This window comes from Apis dorsata, unplaced genomic scaffold, assembly GCF_000469605.1.
Source record: "Apis dorsata unplaced genomic scaffold, Apis dorsata 1.3 scaffold_376, whole genome shotgun sequence".
Lineage (NCBI taxonomy): Eukaryota > Metazoa > Arthropoda > Insecta > Hymenoptera > Apidae > Apis > Apis dorsata.
The window spans coordinates 64,851-84,735 of NW_006263639.1; the positions used below are offsets into that span (position 1 = coordinate 64,851).

Below are 19,885 nucleotides of genomic sequence, written 5' to 3' on the forward strand. Positions count from 1 at the left end.
AAATAATAAAAAAAACAAAAACAACAATCTAATTTAAAACAATCTAACACAAACAATTGAATAGAAAAACTTCATTTCTTTTCGTTTTAATGAAAATGCATATATAAATATATTTACAAATTCTACTCACGTAATCAACCTTGAAGCGACGCATTCGTACATGATATAAATTTTACAGGCATGTCTCATATTTCTTGCGGCCTAAATAATATTATAACGCCTTTGTTCTCCTTCGGTGAACACTATATTTCCGTAAGCGTAACATATCCATCTTACTAATAGCGCTATGGTCAGACTGCACGTAATTCGAGGTAGTCACCAACGGTTCCCCTTGTGGTATATATTCTATGTACATCGGTCGTATATAGCCCCGTATACATACGTAGTATATCCATGTTGAATAGATCCGAACAGCCAGGGCATAGGTAGCAGCATCGAGTGTGATACCGAAATTACATAACCTATCCAAGCCGGCTGACTTGGCCGACAATCGCTATTTAGGAGGCCGCTTATCTCAGCCAGTCTTAGCTGATCTAATGTCTCCTGGCGAATTTGGTTTAGCACCTAGACGCAATAATGTGTACGGAGTCTTGGATAGAAATGTTGAGTAGATTTAAAACGAAACAAGAGAAAGGAAAACCAAAAGCGAAAAGGGAAAGGGGAAAAAAAATTGAAGGGATAAGGAGGTAAAAGGAAAATGGTAAGGGTGAAGAGAAAGTCGTGAAGTGAGAGGAATAGGGGTGAGTGGTCGTGAAAATGGAAGAAATTTGGGGCAAGGATGATAATAATGGAAAGAGAAAAGTGAGAAATAGGACGAGTGAGAGGAAGAATGAGTAATATCATAAAAAGAATGAAGAATCAAGGAAAGGATTAAAAAGGATAAAATTTATTGAAGAGAAAAATATGAAAGGATTATTAGGTTAAAATATGTATGTATATTTTCAAAATAATTTATGTATTCGAGGTAGTCACCAACGGTTCCCATAATATATAATTTTATTCGAAAATTTTTAATATTAAAAATCTGTTTATTTATTGAAACTTATTTATTGGATATTCAAAAATAAGTATAAAACATTATAAACATAATTATTAAAATAAAATTAAGAAAACATTGTTATAATGAAAAATATATAATAATATGTATAAATATAAATAAATAAATGAAAAAAATAAAAAATGAGAGAAAAAAAAAAATAAAAAATTTTATTTTGTTAAAAAATGAAAATAGAGAATAAGAATACTTACAAAGATGAGAAAATAAAAAATAATAAAAAAATAAAGCTCGTAAAAGATTGAAAATAATGAAAAAAATGATGAAATAGAATAGTAATAATAAAATAGAACTTTTATTAATTTTATTATTTTAGAAATGAGATGAAAAATAAACAATTTAAAAATGAGAGATTGAACAAATAAAAAAATTAATAAAAAGAATAGAAATATATTTAATAGTGAAATGTTAGAAAATGTAAATATTATCAATAATTAAAAATAAAATGTAAATATTAATAACAAAAATAATTAAATAATAGAAACTATAAAGATATATTAATAATGAAAGTACATAAATATAATAGATATAAAAAGAAATGATATTAAATGAAAGAAATAATCAAAAAGCGAAAAACAAAATTATGAAAAAAGAATTAACAAAATTAGAGATGAAGAAAAGATAACGCCAAGAACAGAGCCAACAAGAGTAAGAAAGAAATTCAACAATTATTCTAGTAAAAAATACCTTGAAATAAAGAAAAAAGTTAAAAAATATATAAGTAAAAATATAAAGTATAAAAATATAAAAGTTAAAAAAAATATATAATATATTAAAAATCAGAAAGTACTGAAACAATAAACAAAGAAAAATAAAGAGAAGAAAACACAAAAAAGACAATGAGCAATAAAGAAACAAAAATGAAACTAGAAAACGATCTCTTCGCTGTAAGATAATCATGTATTCATGAACTATGTTAAAGATTTCCAACCATGACCGCGAGTTTCGCGAAACGACTGCAAATATTTAGGATAATTACCCTCATTAACATTGCTCGAGCTTATCTAAGGAACGAGCACGAGCTTTAAGCTGCACAGAGCAAGAACGACAAGATTGTATCTCAACCAGTCATTCAAAATAGTCGCTAGAAATTCTAGAATTAGCATAATTATCGTTACGATAAAACCGGTCGCTTACTTATCGACGAAAATGTCACGAAATGTTGGTAGTATAGTATAGTATGTATCCATGATATGCTAGTTATTAAAAATAATTCCAAATCCATGCACCGAATTTTTATTAAAATATTGAATTATCGCGTCAGATATGAATAATAAAGAAATTTTAATATACTATACTTTAGCTGGTCATGCTATGATAAATGGAAAATATTTTATTTCAAACACTGATTTTACATTTGAAAATAATGAAAAATGTTTGAATATATATTGAATAATATATATGAATATATATTTTATTTGATGCTATTTATGAAAAATTCTAATAGAATATTTTTTAAAATAATCCCAGAACGAATTAATTTGAATAAGCAATTCAAAAAGAATCTACAAATATACTATAATAATTGAAAATTAAACAATTTTCAAATATATTTATTATGTATATAAAAAATATATTTCTATAAGAAAAATTTATAATTAAACATAAATTAATTAATTTTTGATACCATTCCAGAATACATGTTTTAAAATATACGGAACAATCCAAAAATGCTAGAACATCAGTTAATTAAAGATTCCTAATTTTCCTTTGCTTTCTTTATGATTTTGTTAACGAGTTATTAACAAAAAATATTGGCCAATTACAGAGCGAGTAAAGTGTATTTTAATAATACATTATTTTTTGCATCGTTCTATTTTATAATTATACATTTTTAATATATACATTTTTATAATATGGGGTAGATCATTGGCAATAGAACATTAAATAATACGTAATACGTTAAATATCTCAAAATAATAATATAATAATAGTACAAATTTCAAATATACAATGAAAGACAAATTTAGAGAATTATTAAAAATAATTATTAAAATAATAAAGCGGTAAATGTCATCTATATTTTTTTTCAATTGCATATATGAGAACTGTGAATTCCCAGAAATCCATGAATCATATTAGATTTACTGAATTAGGATAAAATATTTCCAGAAATATTCATATACTAAATATAATTTACAATAAGTTAAAAAGTAAATTTAATTTACAAGTGTAGTTTATAAATTTATTTATATGTTAAATATTATAATAAATTAAAATAACTTTTTTTTTAAATAAAATAATTTTTTCAAATATTAATTTTTAAAAATTTTGTAATTATTTTTATCTGATAATAAAATGAATCGTAAATTTTATAAAAAAAATAAACATAAAATTCGCCTAATAGAGGAATAAAAAGAAATTGTGATTATTATAAAATAAAATTTTTAACATTTTAAACTATTTAAAATATATTATTTATTAATAAGAAAATCACATTAAAGTAAACTTTTATAAAAAATATATAAATAATTCTTTATTTTGGTTTATTTTGAGTTATATTATATAGAATATGCAAATAATTTTACAATATAAAAATTCATATCTTTTTAAATTTTCTTTGAATATTTAATGATTTATACTAACTTTGTCAAAAAATTTTTTTTTTATTTTCTAATATTTTTATACTTCATTATATTTTGATATATTTCAAAACATTTTTTTTACTTTATATATTTCTTTTAATAATATAAAATTATCAGATCAAAATTATTCCAGTTACATACAATATTTCTGATCAGAAGAATCAATTCTAAAGGCCAAAACAAACACAAAAATTTATATACAATATTGATTAAAGCTAATCTATTAAGTTATGAGCAATTGAAATTAGATAAAACGAGACGGAAATAGAGCGAGATTAAAAGTATCATTAATATTAGTATTATTTGTACATAAATTTTGTGTGGCCTCTAGAATAAACCTATTCTACGAATATATTAACATCTTATATATGAAATTTCTACATGAAATGTTTCTTATTTATCACGGAACATTCTATTTCTAATATATAATAAATCTAATAAATCTAATAAATTATTTTAACCTTCGAAATAAATGGTACGATTGCTATATCTTCCTTTAAATAATTCACATTTGAAATATTATTTTACCCGGAGAATGATATAATCGCGTTTAATACCGAGGGGCGATAGCCTTCGTCGTTTTCGCAATTGGAACATAGTTTGCCCTTATGTGCTGTTTCTATTCCCTGATGATGAAAGCTTCTCAATGTGAGTTATGTCTACGTGAATCATGAGTCAAATATTATCTTCGATATCGCAATATTAGTAATATAATTGATAAAAAGAGATTTTTTTTTATTAATAAAAAATGTTTGATTAAATCATTTCATCTATTTAATAAAAGAATATAAATATATAAAAATATTTAATAAATATATAAAAAAAAACATTGTTAAACATTTTTCAGAAAATGATTCAAAGATTTAATAAGATTTCAAATATTTGTGATGTAAGAAAATTTTAAATTATTCAATTTAATGAAATGTGATCTAATGAATTCAATATCTAATGAATTGAAATTCAAAAGTTTCAATAAAAACTTGGAGATGGAAAACAATGTATTATATTAATAATATTTGTAACAATGAAATAATGTGTTTTATTAATAATAAAGTTTTCAAGAATTTATGAAAATATAAAAGAAACGATAAAAAAAGATAGTCTTTCATTTCTTTTTTATATGATAATGGTTACAATATTACCATTTTTATTATAAATTAAAAAAAAAAAAAATAAGATAATTTAAAATTTTTTTTATTTTGAATTAATAGAACTTAAAAAAATTTTATAACAAAGAAACTAATAATTTTTATTATCAAAAAAAAATATATTTAGTTTATAATTTTTATAAAAAAAACTAAATATCTATTATAAAACTTAGAAAGTTCGTATCAAAAAATAATTAAATATCAATATAGATTGTGAACACGAAACGTTACTTTGTGATATGTCATAACGCATTTTTGCCAATCAAAAAAAGGTCAGGGATATATAACAGATTCGATCTATCATATCTATCGATTTTTCGTTATCGTATCAAAGAAATGACACATCTAAAACTAATTTAAAATAATAAATAAAAAACTAATTTAAAATAATAGATAAAAAATATTACATTGCGCTGCTTCATAGAAAAAATTAATATATTTTTCATATATCAATTTTTCAAATATGAAAATATATTTTATTTTTATATTTTGTAATAATTTTTCCAAAAAAAAATAATAAACGTGGAAAAGTTTCATTTTTTACAAATTATAATACAAAAGAATTTAAAAAATGAGAATAATTTAAAAACTTTTAAGTGCTCACTAATGTTCTCATTAAATTAAATTCTATGTAATGCTGTAATGATGTATAAAATTATGAATATACATTATTGAATGATACTCATTATATAATACAAGGATATATGATAAATATAGACCATTCATAATAATGAAATTACATATAAATATATATAAATAAATAAATATGATTATTGATATCAAAATAATGCTATAATGATGTATAAAATTATGAATATATATTATTGAATGATACTCATTATATAATACAAGGATATATGACAAATATAGACCATTCATAATAATGAAATTACATACTATAAATATATATAAATAAATAAATATGATTATTGATATCCAAATAATCATTCCTACGAGATATATTTAACGTATCTTTTATTTTGAATGAAATTTAAATTCAAATCAAACTATTCCAATAATCAATCATAAATAAAATATACGAAACCATAAAATTTCTTTCCATTATTTGAATTTCAGACGGCAAGTTTCATCTTCTACCAACTGGTGAACTTCTGGTCCACAGTTTGGAATTCAGCGATCAAATACACGGTTACAGGTGTCGAACGATGCATCGTCTCACGAGGCAGGTGGTCGTGAGTTCCGTGGCCAACGTAAGAATAGCAGGTAATAATTTTCACTTTGATCAACAGGCCAATTTTTCTCATCTTCCGGAAATTGCTGAGATTTTTCCCAATTACCCTCGTACATTAATCGATCATTTCGAAAAATTTTTTTGCAGATCATAGAGGAGTGATGCCACCGGTGATACTTGAAAACTCTGGAGTTGTTCATGTCGCTCAAGATGAATCAACATCATTAGTGTGTGTGGCACAGGCTTGCCCTACTCCCGAATATCGGTGAGTATTTTTATCCAAGAAGATTAATTATTTTAGGCTTTAAATTATCTTATCTTTTTTGCACAATTTTTTATTTTAAATAATTAAAATCTATTGAGATAATTAATATTTTAAATACAAATGAAAAATTTATATCAAAGGGAAGCATTTATTTTTAAATTATTATGTAAAGAAATATTCTAAATTGTTTGGTGTATATTGTAACACAAATATATATTTATTTGATAATAAAAGTTATCAAATTCAAGTTATGATGATTGTTACAGATACTGTTACGATAATAGGAATCATGATTGAAATTTCAATTATTTTAAGAACATATATAACTGATTATTTATTATTTAAATTAACTTACAATATAATATAAAACATTTGATTAATATTAATAGTAGAATTGAATAATAGAATAAATCTTATTTTATTATTATATAGATAATACTATAATATATAGTATTAATATTATATACAGATTATACTATAATATTATAATATATAGATAGAATTTTCAAACTTCAAATTTCATAGAGTATAATCGTTCGATAATAAATAATGGTAATTTGTTTAGAATCATAGATTGACAGAAATCCAAAAAAATTAAAAAATTCAACACTCATCAAGATCCTATATGAACACCGAAATGCATAATATTAGTCAATTTATTATACAAAAAGAAGTGCTCGATTTGTTAGTTATATTTGGTAGTATAGATAGTGAGAATCATCATGGGGCTTGAAAGCGCCCAGTGATTGATACTACAAATAGAGCCGATAGAACAATAAAATAATAGTTTTCATGAGGTTTGATCATGATTGTGGCTATCTATCAGTAATAGAGAGTATTAATGTCTGATATCGATGTATATGATGCATTATAAATTTTATGTATATCAAATAAGAAATGAGCAATTTATTATAAATTGAATATCTTCAAAATTATTTTTTTTATAATATGAATATAGAATTATATTATTTTTTAGAGTTTAAAAAATATCGATATATTTTTGATTAATAAAACAACAATAAATTGTATTTTATTGTTCACATATTGATCAACATAAAATAACTATTTGATGCAAATTAGAAACAAATCTAAAATTCAAAAGTTAGTAGGAATTGGAATAAAAATTTATCGATGAAATAATTTCTTGTATAAAAATATTTTAATTAGTGTTTTTAAGATTAAAGCAAAATTTAAAAAAAAAATTTCAATTTCTAAAGATGATAAATATGAATCTATCTTTCTCTCACTATAAGATTTTCAAATATTTTTAATTAAATTAAATATTATATTTTTAATTAAATATTTTTATTTTAAATCCAATATCAATTAAATATAATTTTTAAATGCAATATTAACTAAAAATTTGAAATTATTCTTCTTTACTTATTATTTATTATATCGAAATATTTTCCTTTTATTATGTTATTAACTTAATGGTAATGTTATAGATTTATCAATAATTTCAATTATATATTTCGATAGATTTTTTAATAAAAGAATTCTCTATAACAACAGAAATTTAATATATATAACTTTTTTCAAATTTTTGAATTATATTTATTATTTCATATTGAAAAGCTTTATTATTGCAAAATCATCAATATATCAACAACGCATAACATTACAATGAAATTCCAAAAAAAAAGAATTCAAATTAATCAAAAATTAAAGTAAATATATAATAATTATAATATGATACTGTGAAGGTTTTGAAAACACGATAAAATACAATATAATAGAAAAATTTCGGCCCTATACATAATATTTTCATAATATAATTATCATATAACATAATTTAATAAACAATTCTCATATATGATTATTTTTATCATCTGTTTTTTTTTTATATTTTCGATATTTTATTTCTCTAATTTATTCTAGATCTCATTTAATTACAATTTTAAACATAAATTAATTATGTTAGAGTTAACTATACCTAACTGTTACTATAATCATATTTTTGTTTTATGAATGATTAACTTACTGGCAAATATAAATTAAACCGTTCAATTTACGTCTAAATAATCATGGAAATAATTATATATAATTGAAAATCAATATCTCTTTACTTGTCAATAAATTTAATGTTATTATTACAAATGATGTAAACAAATTTAATGGCATAATTGTGTGGCATGGATCGTTATAAGTTGAAAGCAGCGAAAACGGAAACACGGATCTCCTGTAAATTGAATGTTTATGGAGAAATATAACTTCTGCTATCGATACGATTGCTGTTTCAATGCAAGATATAGAAATTTATTTTTAATGTGCAAATAGATAATTGAATAATCGCAAAAAAATATGATTTTAAAATGAATTTTAAAAAAAGAATTTAAATTCTATTTAAAAAATTGATTATTGAATTCGAAATAGAATTGATTAATGAATTTGAAATAAATTTTGCAAATTTTATTAAAATTTAATGAAATTGAGCAATATTAATTTTTTGTCTTTTAAGATTAAATTTAAAAAAATAGGACAATTTGTTAAAAAATTATTTCTTTATTTATTATCAATTTCATGAATAATCAATTATATCAATTTATCGATGAATCAGAAATATTATTAAATATTTTTTTTTTCTAACAAATATAAGACAATTGACTTTAATTTTTAAATTATTCACAAAAAACTTTCAATATTATATTGTTAAATTCTGCGTGATAGTAAATTAATGTGTAAAAGGAAGTACTTTGATACGTAAAAAATTAAAAAAGGAAAAAATTTAAAATATATTTTGAGATTTCATAAATTACTTTGATCATAATTATATATACAAAAGTAATTCTAAGTCCATTTTTAAAGTTATTTTCTTATAAAAATTAGAAAATGTAATTTTAATTTGTCTTTTATGATTTCCAATTATATTATAAGCAATGTGCCAGTGGTATAACTAGAAAGGAAATTAAAACATAGAATAAAATAGTATATTTTAAAAGTTGTTTTTGAATTAAACTAATTTGATAACATATATATATAACAATAGAAGAAACAAGAATAAAGTCAATTTGGCACAAATTAACTTTTAAAAGATCGACAAATGAGATATAAATTATTAAATTTGTGAAATTACACACAAAAAGAATTTATTATATCATATATTGCTAATAGAAGAAACCGTGATTGATTGCATATAAAAATACGTTAAGTAATCATTAATAAAATTACTGTGTTATATCATGAAAATGTATACAGAGTATTCCAAAAATGTTCATTCGGAACATCGATTAACTAGAAGTTCCTGAAAGTAATATTAATCATCTCTAATTTCAAATAATATTTTCAATATATAGAAAGATATAAATTCCAACAATTTATTTCTGATGTGATTGCATTTTTAAATAATAAAGATTTTATGTTTTTACAATTTATATAGTTAAACCAATATAAATGTGAAATAAATATTTTAAAATTTCTTAAAGTACCAATTGCAATTATAGATACATTGCAATAAGATTATAAATTATATCTATAATCAACTTCTATGACTAATTGATTAATATGGAAAATATTAAAATAATAATTAGAAAATATTAAAATAATTCAATTATTATTACATTCATACATATATATTATAAATTATCTTTTAATTATTTAAGAGTAATTGAACATCATTTTATTAAATGTAGAATATATAATAATTATTTTTTACTTATATAATTTATTAAAAATTAAAAATTAAAAATTAAGTTATTAGTTCGCTTTTCTCTTTTCATAATTTTATATATATACATATTATGACAATAAACTACTAACACACAGTTATTCATAAGATTTCGAAGTGAACAAAAACAAAAAAATCTGAAAAAACAAAAATTTTTGGATTTATATTTATATATAATATATTATATTATACAATATAACAATTTCACAACTGAATCATCTCCTTTAAATCACTCTCCATCTCAAATAATATAATTACAAAGAAATAATTTAACATAATTTAATAATTTAATTATATAATAATAATTAATAAAACATCGTTATATACATGGATACTATTTACATAATAAACACAAAAGTTTATTTTTATTATTTTCATTAAATTTAGAAATAATATTTTTTTCGATCCTAAAAAAAAATTCTCCTATGTTAAAAGATAAGAAGAAAGAAACACGAAAAAGCGCATAAAAGCAAAATATACTTTAATCCTTTTCTATAATCCCAAAAAAATTGTGATATGCATTTCTTAGTTATCTCAAAAAGGAGATCGAAATAAAAACGAATGAAAAGGCAATCAAAGACAGAATTGAAGAAATATTCGAAGTAGAAGATAAATAGAAAAATAAGAACTGGACAAGATTTTGAAATAAAAGCAGAAAGAAATCTCGAAGAAAACCTCGCGAACAATCGAAAACTTCATGTTTCTCATCAGATCTTCAGAGGAGTCTTGTTTCTAACATTTTTTTCACATCTCAATTTCTGGACCTCGAAATTTCTGGATCTTCTTCTTTTCGACAAGATAGAACGAGCAGATAGAAGAGACATCTGAAGGGATATATCGATACAAGTGACCAACACAATATGCCAAGATGTTTTTGGACATGCTTGAACGTGCTTCTACAATATTAATCCATTCGAGCGAAATAACTTGAGCTAGGGATCGTAATGGCCACGTAATTTAGATTCGAGTGCAAATTTATGAATGGGATCAATAGTGAGATTTGTTTTATGCGGTCGAAGTTTTACCTTAGGGAAAAGTAAGATAAGAACAGATACCTACTATATTTTTTATGATAATGAAAGAGTATAATGAACGAGAAGATGAAAAGATATTTGGACAGCGTTAAAAGTTTTAAATGGTTTTTATACAATCGTAAAATGAAAGTTTTTCGTTTAAAAAATTCGCTATTTAAAATTAACTATTGAAGAAAAAAGATTTTTCGAAAATGGAATTTTTCGATGAAAAATTATTTAGAAAAATAATATAATATTTATCTTCTGTATGGAAGAATAAATTTTTGGAATAATTAAAAGAAAATTAAAAAATATATGTATAAATAAAAAAGTAAAAATTTTTTTATAATTTACATAAAATTTTTTTAAAGTTAAGCAAAAAAGTAATTCGAATGTATATATATTTAATAAATATTCATTGTTTTATTTTATAATGTTAATTTAATAATTTAAAAATAAAATACAATGCATAATACAAATATAATTGAATATATATGAAACAAACTACATATTATATTATATTGTAATAAAAATACTCTCTATAAAATCAAGATAAACATCCATATTTTTGTATCCATATTTAAAATTTTCTTTCATTATTTTCCTATCAAATAGAATTCTGAATTTGTATTTTTTCAGAATTTTCTCAAAATAATAAACTTAATTATAATTTTTCTTATAAATAATCAAAAATAGAATTATAATGTATTAAATATAAAGATAAATCTATATAAAATAAATCATTTAATACAATCTTTTCGAATAATTCATAAATTATTTGTTATATAAAAAATTATTTCAATAAAAATATAGAAAGAAATATATAATATAGAAAGAAACATAATTTGATATTATTTTTATTGCAAGATAAAAAAAAAATTTTGTTTTTTTAAATACAATTATATTTTTTAATAATCAATACAGTGTTAGTCGATTAAACTATTCATTTATTTATAGCAAAAAATTATTAAGTTTAAATTTAAGAGATATTTAATTTAAGAAATATAATTTAAATTTTTTTAAATTTATAAAAAATATTCGCACTTTGCCTTTAATATGGTAACTTTTATCAAATTTAAAATTTTTCTGAACTATATATATATATATATAATTTTTCACTATAAATAATTACTTAACAATCATTTACATTTATTAATTAAAATTAAAAAAGGTATTAAAAAATACATTGTAATCCATCTTATAAATTATTATAAATTATTGCGTTTCTTTGTTTATAATTCCGAAACGTAAATAATCAATCGAAACTAGGAACGCGCAATTTCACACAACAAACAAATTCCAATTTACCAGTCTAATTTAGTTACAGTATGTTGTATACAAAACGAAATTGTACATATTTACCATCAAAACTAATCACGCATAATGTAATTTATCTTCTTCGAAAAGAGAAAGTCCTTCGAGAAAGGAATTCAAACATTCGAATAAACAAAAAAGTTTTCGACTCGACGAATGCTATCTTCTATCGAACGCCCGGAGAAAAAACGAAAAACTGATCTACTAGACGAGTTTCAACGTTAATTTCTTACCCTCTCATCACCGATAACTTTCCCTACGACTACAGGCCAAAATTCCCCAAGGAAACCAAGATTGTTACGTACCTTGAAATCCTTGAAGAACGGGAAAAGAAGCGAGAAACTATGTTTCTTCTTCAGGATAAACTGAAAGAAAAGGAGGAAGGAAAAGAAATCGAAGAGAAGATCGAGAAGAAGGAGAAAAAGATAAAAGAAAGGAAGAGGGGAGAAAAAAAGTTCTTGGAAACGAAAAGGGAGAAAAAGGGGGGAAGAGATCTCTCAGAGTTGGTTTGAGCCAACGAACATGTCTCGATCGAAAACTGTCAAGAAGTTGGGAAAGAAAGCGAGGAATCTCTGGGATAAATGCTCGCGGTGGATGCGACTTGATATCGTTTCTAGGTCGTCGTGCCCGAAAGCCAGTGAAATTAAAGCTCATCCCCTTTCATCACCCATCCCTTTGCCTGATTCGTTTTGCCTTTCGATGAAAAATTATTCCTGGCCGTAAGGGAAGGGAGAAGTTTCAAATGGAAAATGAAAGGGCATTAACTTGCAATCATGCAAACCGTGTTAACCTCGAAAAGTCCACGTGCGATATTTGAAAAATTTTTTTCGCCACGAAGGAAAATCGTATAACAGTATGGAACGGTGCCAGAACCTATTTTGCATTCCGCTAACAAAGGATTTTTGGGTGAGTTTGGGAAATTTCGAACGAGGAATGTTCAGGATAGAGTTTGGCGAATTGTACGTTATATCGCAAAGAGATTTCAATTTCAGGTTCGGTTAATGCAATTGGATGATATATTATGCTGGCCGAGTGGGCGAAATGACGTTAAATTAATTAGGATTACGGGAGGAAATTTATCGCAATTGAATTTTCGGAATTGTTTGTTAGTTTCGTAATTTATGGGTATTTTTAATTGGTGCTTGAGAATAGTCTAAAGTGGTGTGTAAATTAGAGATATTATATGGATACAGAATGTTTCAAAATTGATTGAGCGAGCAAAATGTAGGTAGAAAAAAATTAAAAATTTTTTCGACTTTTTTCTTCTTTTCCTTTTCTTTGAAGTATAAATTTATTTATTATTATATACAAGACAAATCGCAATTTTTTAAATTCGAAAAATCTCAATTATTTTGTTAAAATTTAATAGTTATTAATATTAGTATTCATTTTTTTTAAATAAGATCTCAAATTTATGATTTTATTATTCATTGAAAGATTTCATAAGAAAAAGATAATTGAGTGAATAATATATATTTTAGAAACTTATTTTACTCCAAACTTCACAATATTTAATAAGGAAAATTGATAACGAAAATATAATTCAGAACAAATTTGGCGAGTCATAAACAGAAAATATTTTCAAGTTTTATAGCTTCTAAATCTTCCGAACGAATTTAATATCTCTTTCGAATTATCACACGAGTGAAATATTCTTTACGTATAACCATATAATTTACGATCCGATGATTTTCAGATGGTATGCACAAACTGGTTCCGAACCGATGCTGGTACTTTCTGGACCAAGGACCAGATTACTCGGATCTGTCTTAGCTCTCGAAGCTGTCACGTTAGAGGATAACGGTATTTATCGTTGTTCCGCATCGAATCCTGGTGGCGAAGCTAGTGCAGAGATTCGGTAACTAATAAATGAGAAATTATAGTTGAGTCATTCAGAAAACAAACTGGATAATCTAATTAACAATTTATTTTATCATTAAATATTTGTTACATTAAATATATTAAAATATAAGATGAAATTTTTTTCTTTCCAGAAATTAAATTATTAGCATCAATGGATTTGATTAGTTTATTTTTTGTGTGGTTCAAAATTTAGAATTTCATTATTATTCATATTTGTTTTACGACAGATATTATTTCAAAATCGAAAAAAATTAAATAACTATTTAAAGCTCGTTTATAAGAGATTATTATTAAACAATCTACATATTTGACGATATTCGAATATTCATGAATAATATATTATTTTATAAATCTCTACTCTCTGAATGATATTTTTGCGATTTATAAAGTATATTTGTTTTTCCATTTACGAAAAAAGAAATAAAAACTATTAAATTATTGTGAAAACAAAGCTTATCGATATGGAAGCAATTTTTTTAGAAAATTAAATTTAAATGGCAGCTTTAGATTTTAAAAATTTTATAAGGATATTTGAAAATGATTTCGAAATTTTAATAAAAAGCTCCAAAAATAGAAAGAAAAGATAATCTTCGTATAACAATTCTGCTTAATAATTGAAATATTTAATTAGAGAAATTATTATTAATTTAATGTATATCGTATTTGTACATTTCTTTATTTATTACAAAATATATTGTTTCTTGTTTTTTTTTTCCGTTGTATTTTATCTTTTCCATTATATATAGACTATTTATAAATGATTATCTACAATGTGTGCAGATTATTTGCGAACATGTATTTGCAGACAATTATTTTTCAATTTTTATGAGGCTTTAAAACAACAACAATTAACAACAATTAACAATTAATTAAAAAATTCACAATCTGTAAATACTTAAATTCATGATTTATTAATATGCAAAAACTTTTCTAATCCCTTTTGAGGGAGATCTTCCTTTTAATGTTACGCAATAATACACATAATAGTTTCGATTTCGATATGTAAAAAAAAATAATCTTGGTGGAATATACAGGATATTCAAATAAAGTAGAAAATTTAATGAATGATTCTAAAGAATAAAATATAAATTAATGTACTAATGTAATTAAATATAATAATGTAACTAAATTGCTTATAGATAAAAAATAATACTGGAGTCTCTAGAATTATTTTTTAAATTTTTTTTCCATTTCGTTCAAAAATTTTTTATAATATAATATAATATAATATAATGAAATTTTAATGTTTTAATTAGTCTCATTAACTATTAATAGAAGATTTAAAGTATAATTATTCTAAACGTTATCTTGAAATATATTATACCATTAATTCTGAAAAGATTTTCAGTAAATTTCAATTTTTCCCCCTAAAAGAGAAATTAGAAGTGCAAAAACTAAAAAAATGTTTTTCAGGCTCATCGTAACGGCTCCATTGCATGTCGAAGTAACGCCTCCGTTATTAAGCGTCCATTTAGGAGGTAATGCCGAATTTAGATGCGAGGTCAGCACGCATCCACAAGCTGGACCACATTTTATTACCTGGTACAAGGATGGTCGACAGCTACCAGGCACTGGCAGACAATCAGAATTATTGAGGCTAAACGGTATCAACAGGGAAGATCGTGGAATGTATCAATGTATCGTCAGACGATCGGAAGGTGATACTGCACAGGCTTCTGCAGAACTACAATTGGGCGGTATGTAAAATGTGAATGATTTTAAAATAATATATATATATTTTTATCATCAATAAGATATGATGAAATAATTTGTCGAAAATATTTAAAAAAAGATAATTTTGGAATTGTTAAATTTGCAATTGTTAAAGAATAAAATAAATAGAAACGAAATGAAATGCTTTTCTTTTAGATATGATAAATTAATTTAAATATAATAAATGGAAATTGAAAAACAATTGAAGAATTTGAAATGAAAATTTACGATTAAAGAATTTTAATAATTAATTCTTTATAGTTTTGTCCATTTTTTTATAATAAAAACAACGGTTTCCTATATGAATATTCGCTCAAAAAAAATAAAAATAATCATATCATTGGAATCTCTTTTTATTTCATCTTGAAAAGTCATTTGTTAAAATATAAGAATTCGAAATTAAGAGAATGTAAGAAAAATTTTAAATATGCTTATGAACGGTATAATCTAAAGATATTTAAAAATTTGTACGTGTTTCAAAATGGCAAAAAAAATCATACTCGTCTTATTTATTTGGAGGAATCAGTGATGAAATGCGATCAAAAAGTTTAAGTGCAATAAAAATAAAGATAATAGAAGATTAAAAATTCTTTTTTTCAAAATTATATCTCAAAAATCAAAAATTGTATCAAAATAAATCAAAATATTTTAAAAGTCAAAGTTTCTAATGATTTTGATTGAAATTATTATTTTTGGAACTTTTTTTTTTAATAAGATTTAGTCGTGTAAAATTCGTGATATAAATATTATCTCTGAAAAAATATTATACAATGATTTTAAAATAATATATTGAAGATTTTAAGAGTTATCTTGAATTTTTGTTTTTAGTACATTCAATCATTATTTAATTGATCTGATTTATATTTATTTATATTTATAAATTATATATTATAAACTAATCAAAAAATTTAGATTTCATAAAAGTCAATCTTCAAAATGGTATTAAATATCATCATAATTTTTTCTGTGATTTATATGAAGTAATTGCTGTCTACGTTGTTGTATATGTTCGATTTGGAGGTCATTTCTCAAATTATTTTACACTTATTTATACAATAAAATTTTATACATCTTCATACATAATCTTCAATTCTAATTGTTAATAATTAAAAAATAAAGCCAAAAAATTTTTTTATTATTCATTTTCTTTTAGCATGAAAAATTATCCCTTCTTCAATTTATAAAAAAAAATGTAATGAAAAACTTTTTATATTTATTCAAAACATGCAAAATACAATTATATATTTGCATAAAAATTTGCAATTTGTTTAATTATAAAAAATTAAATTGATCGACAATTTTTTTGATCCTTTGATTTCATTCTCAATTTATTTATTTTAAATTAATTGATTTGAAATTAATTTTTTGAGTTTATCAAATATTTTTTTTTTTTTTTATAATTTTCTCATAAATTATTTTCCTTTAATTTTCAACGCTTCCAACATATCTTTGAAATGTATATAGCAAATGATATTTGAATAAAAAATAATTCAAGAATTGATTGACTCTCTACATGATTTCCGCGCGCGAAACCGCGTAAATGCACAAGAGCGCGCACAGACACGATATTTCCATTCGATTCGATTCGCTCGATCTCAATTACTAAATTCCACATACTCGACTTCATTTCGACTTGGACTGCACAAAGGAAAATTACATGGAAAGTTGCGGTATAGTTTCGATCAGAATTGCAAATGAGAGGGTTTTCAATAGATCTATGCATACGTATAAAATCACTTTTCGTGAAACCATCCACCTTCGTCGTGTACGAAGGAAATTAGGTCACTCTCAAAGATTCATTTTCTATATTTTCAAACTTTATAACTTCCGTGAAAATTCATCGAAATATATAGAAATTTTTCATTTATCACATGGAAAAAAATTTAATGAAATTATATGATGTTTCATTAATTATCAAATTCATAATTATCAAATTCATAATTTTATTACATTTTTATTGCAAATTTAAATTAAACAAATACGATTTTTCTTTCTCAAGAATAATTGAAATATTAACCAGTTTGTTTAACAAATTAATAATTTGATTTTTATTAGTTTTATTTTTATTAGTTTTTATTTTAAAATTTAAATAAATTATTTAAGTTTAATCGCTTTCAACCTTTACATAAATAATTGAAAATAAATTAATTAAGTTGTTATATCGAATAATTCCAAGCTCTACAAATTCTTAACTATTAATTAAGTTTAATTAATCATTGCTTAAACTTAGTAGGTATTTGAAATTTGAATTGGTTAAAAAATAATCAATCTCTTTAAGATCTCCAATTAATATACTTAATTATTTACTTATTTTAAATATTTCAAGCTCAATGAAAAAAAATAAATTAATATCTATTATTCATTATAAATATCCAGAATTCAACTAAAACTTTCCCGAACTTTTAATTTGAATCGATTTCAATTATTAACTTGCAGAATCAATTTAAATAATTTCTCAGTAATATCCAAGTTCTTAATACATATCTATCTTACATATATTCATCAGTTTATTATCTTCATTATATAATTTATATGATCAAAAATATATTATTTTATATATCATATATTATTTTATAAGAAAATTTATTTAGAATATAATAGTATGAAGAATACAATAATTATAAAACAATTTTTTTTTATAATAAATCTTCTTGAAGTCAATCGTCGAAGTATCAAAATTTTTTAATAAAATATTTTTTAGAATAGAGATAGAATAATTTCGTTTCATTATAAAATTATATATAATTATATATAAAATATATCTTCTTTTTTTTAATGTTTTATTAAAATTGTTATTCGTTTTAATATTACTTAATTAATATTCATTAATTAAGCACGCATAAGAAAACTTTAACACGAAAAACTTTTGCGGTTGACTTTATACGTATTTATGTATTTACAAATGTACAAAATGAAAAGCAAAATTCAACGAAGCATAAGATTAAAAGCATTTGATAAACAATTAACAATAAATCATATATGCATTATTAATATTAGATTTACGAACATTTATAGTTATCTCTACAAACGTTAAATTAATACATATTCTTAGACCTTCTTTAAATATATCACATAAAGATTTTTGAGATCAGAAGAAAATGAATTTGAATATATATTTGTCTCATTAATTGGATAAAAGTTGGCATAAATGATAGGAATATAAACGTATTTAATACTAATTTTTTTATAATTTTCCAAGTGAAATTTAAAATAAAATGATGCATTCTAGTAAACCTAGTATTAAATACACATCTGCTATAATAATAATGTTCCCAATACAAAGTAACCACGTTTCTCCACTACAGTTACAAACTTCCATTATCGCGAGTGCTCTATTCATCGATTACCGGAAATCGAGTTCTATTGCTCTCGAAATAATTTTACCCGAACGATATCTATTGATTCAATATTCAAAATATCCTTATTCGAAAACACATTCGATCATCGACATGTCAGACGTAAACGTAAAGAAAATGAAATAACAGCACGTGTATCCTTCGACCGCATCGTGGATTCGATTATCAAGTGAAAAGAGCATGTCATGAAGACCACGTGGCCCGTTGCCTCGGATGTGTCAACCACCTCTTTGAAATGGAGAAGGCTTCTTTCACGCCGCTTTTCTTCTCGTGCCCCTTCTCCGCGTTATTTCACCGCCACCATGCTTGCCAACTATCGCCACTGTATCACCATCCATCTCTTTTCTCCTCTTTGCTAGCCACTACGAGGCCACCTTTCTCTCTCCTTCTCTCGGCCGTTTGCCCCATATTTGGACCTCCCACCTATGGATAAGGAGTGATGCATGAAAGAGGAACACTCACCGTTGGCGAGAGACGCAGAGGAAACCAGTCAGAGAAGGGCCTTTGAAACAACAATGAAGTTAGCGTCTCTCGCTCGTCAGCGTCGGTAATGCACGGAATTTACGTCAAAGGGAATTCGAACAAGCGGTACAAGCGTGGTATAAGGACGTACCGTGGCCTGGACAGAGCGAGCGAGAGAGAGAGATAGATGTACAAGGAGCGCAGAGGAAGAGAGAGAGAGAGAGAGAGAGAGAGAGAGAGAGAGAGAGAGAGA

At 23.5% G+C, this 19,885-nt stretch overlaps 1 protein-coding gene across 3 annotated transcripts in view; it reads left to right on the forward strand.

Annotated features, from left to right (window-relative positions):
- Window positions 1-19,885, forward strand: part of LOC102675052 (Down syndrome cell adhesion molecule-like protein Dscam2) — a 70,837-nt gene that overhangs the window by 23,500 nt on the left and 27,452 nt on the right. For all 3 annotated transcript variants that reach the window (XM_031511979.1, XM_031511980.1, XM_031511978.1), the window contains exons 4-7: window positions 5,865-6,011; window positions 6,127-6,244; window positions 13,935-14,096; window positions 15,515-15,798. In XM_031511979.1, coding sequence (XP_031367839.1) covers window positions 5,865-6,011; window positions 6,127-6,244; window positions 13,935-14,096; window positions 15,515-15,798 — 711 coding nt within the window. The remainder of the gene's footprint in view (window positions 1-5,864; window positions 6,012-6,126; window positions 6,245-13,934; window positions 14,097-15,514; window positions 15,799-19,885) is intronic.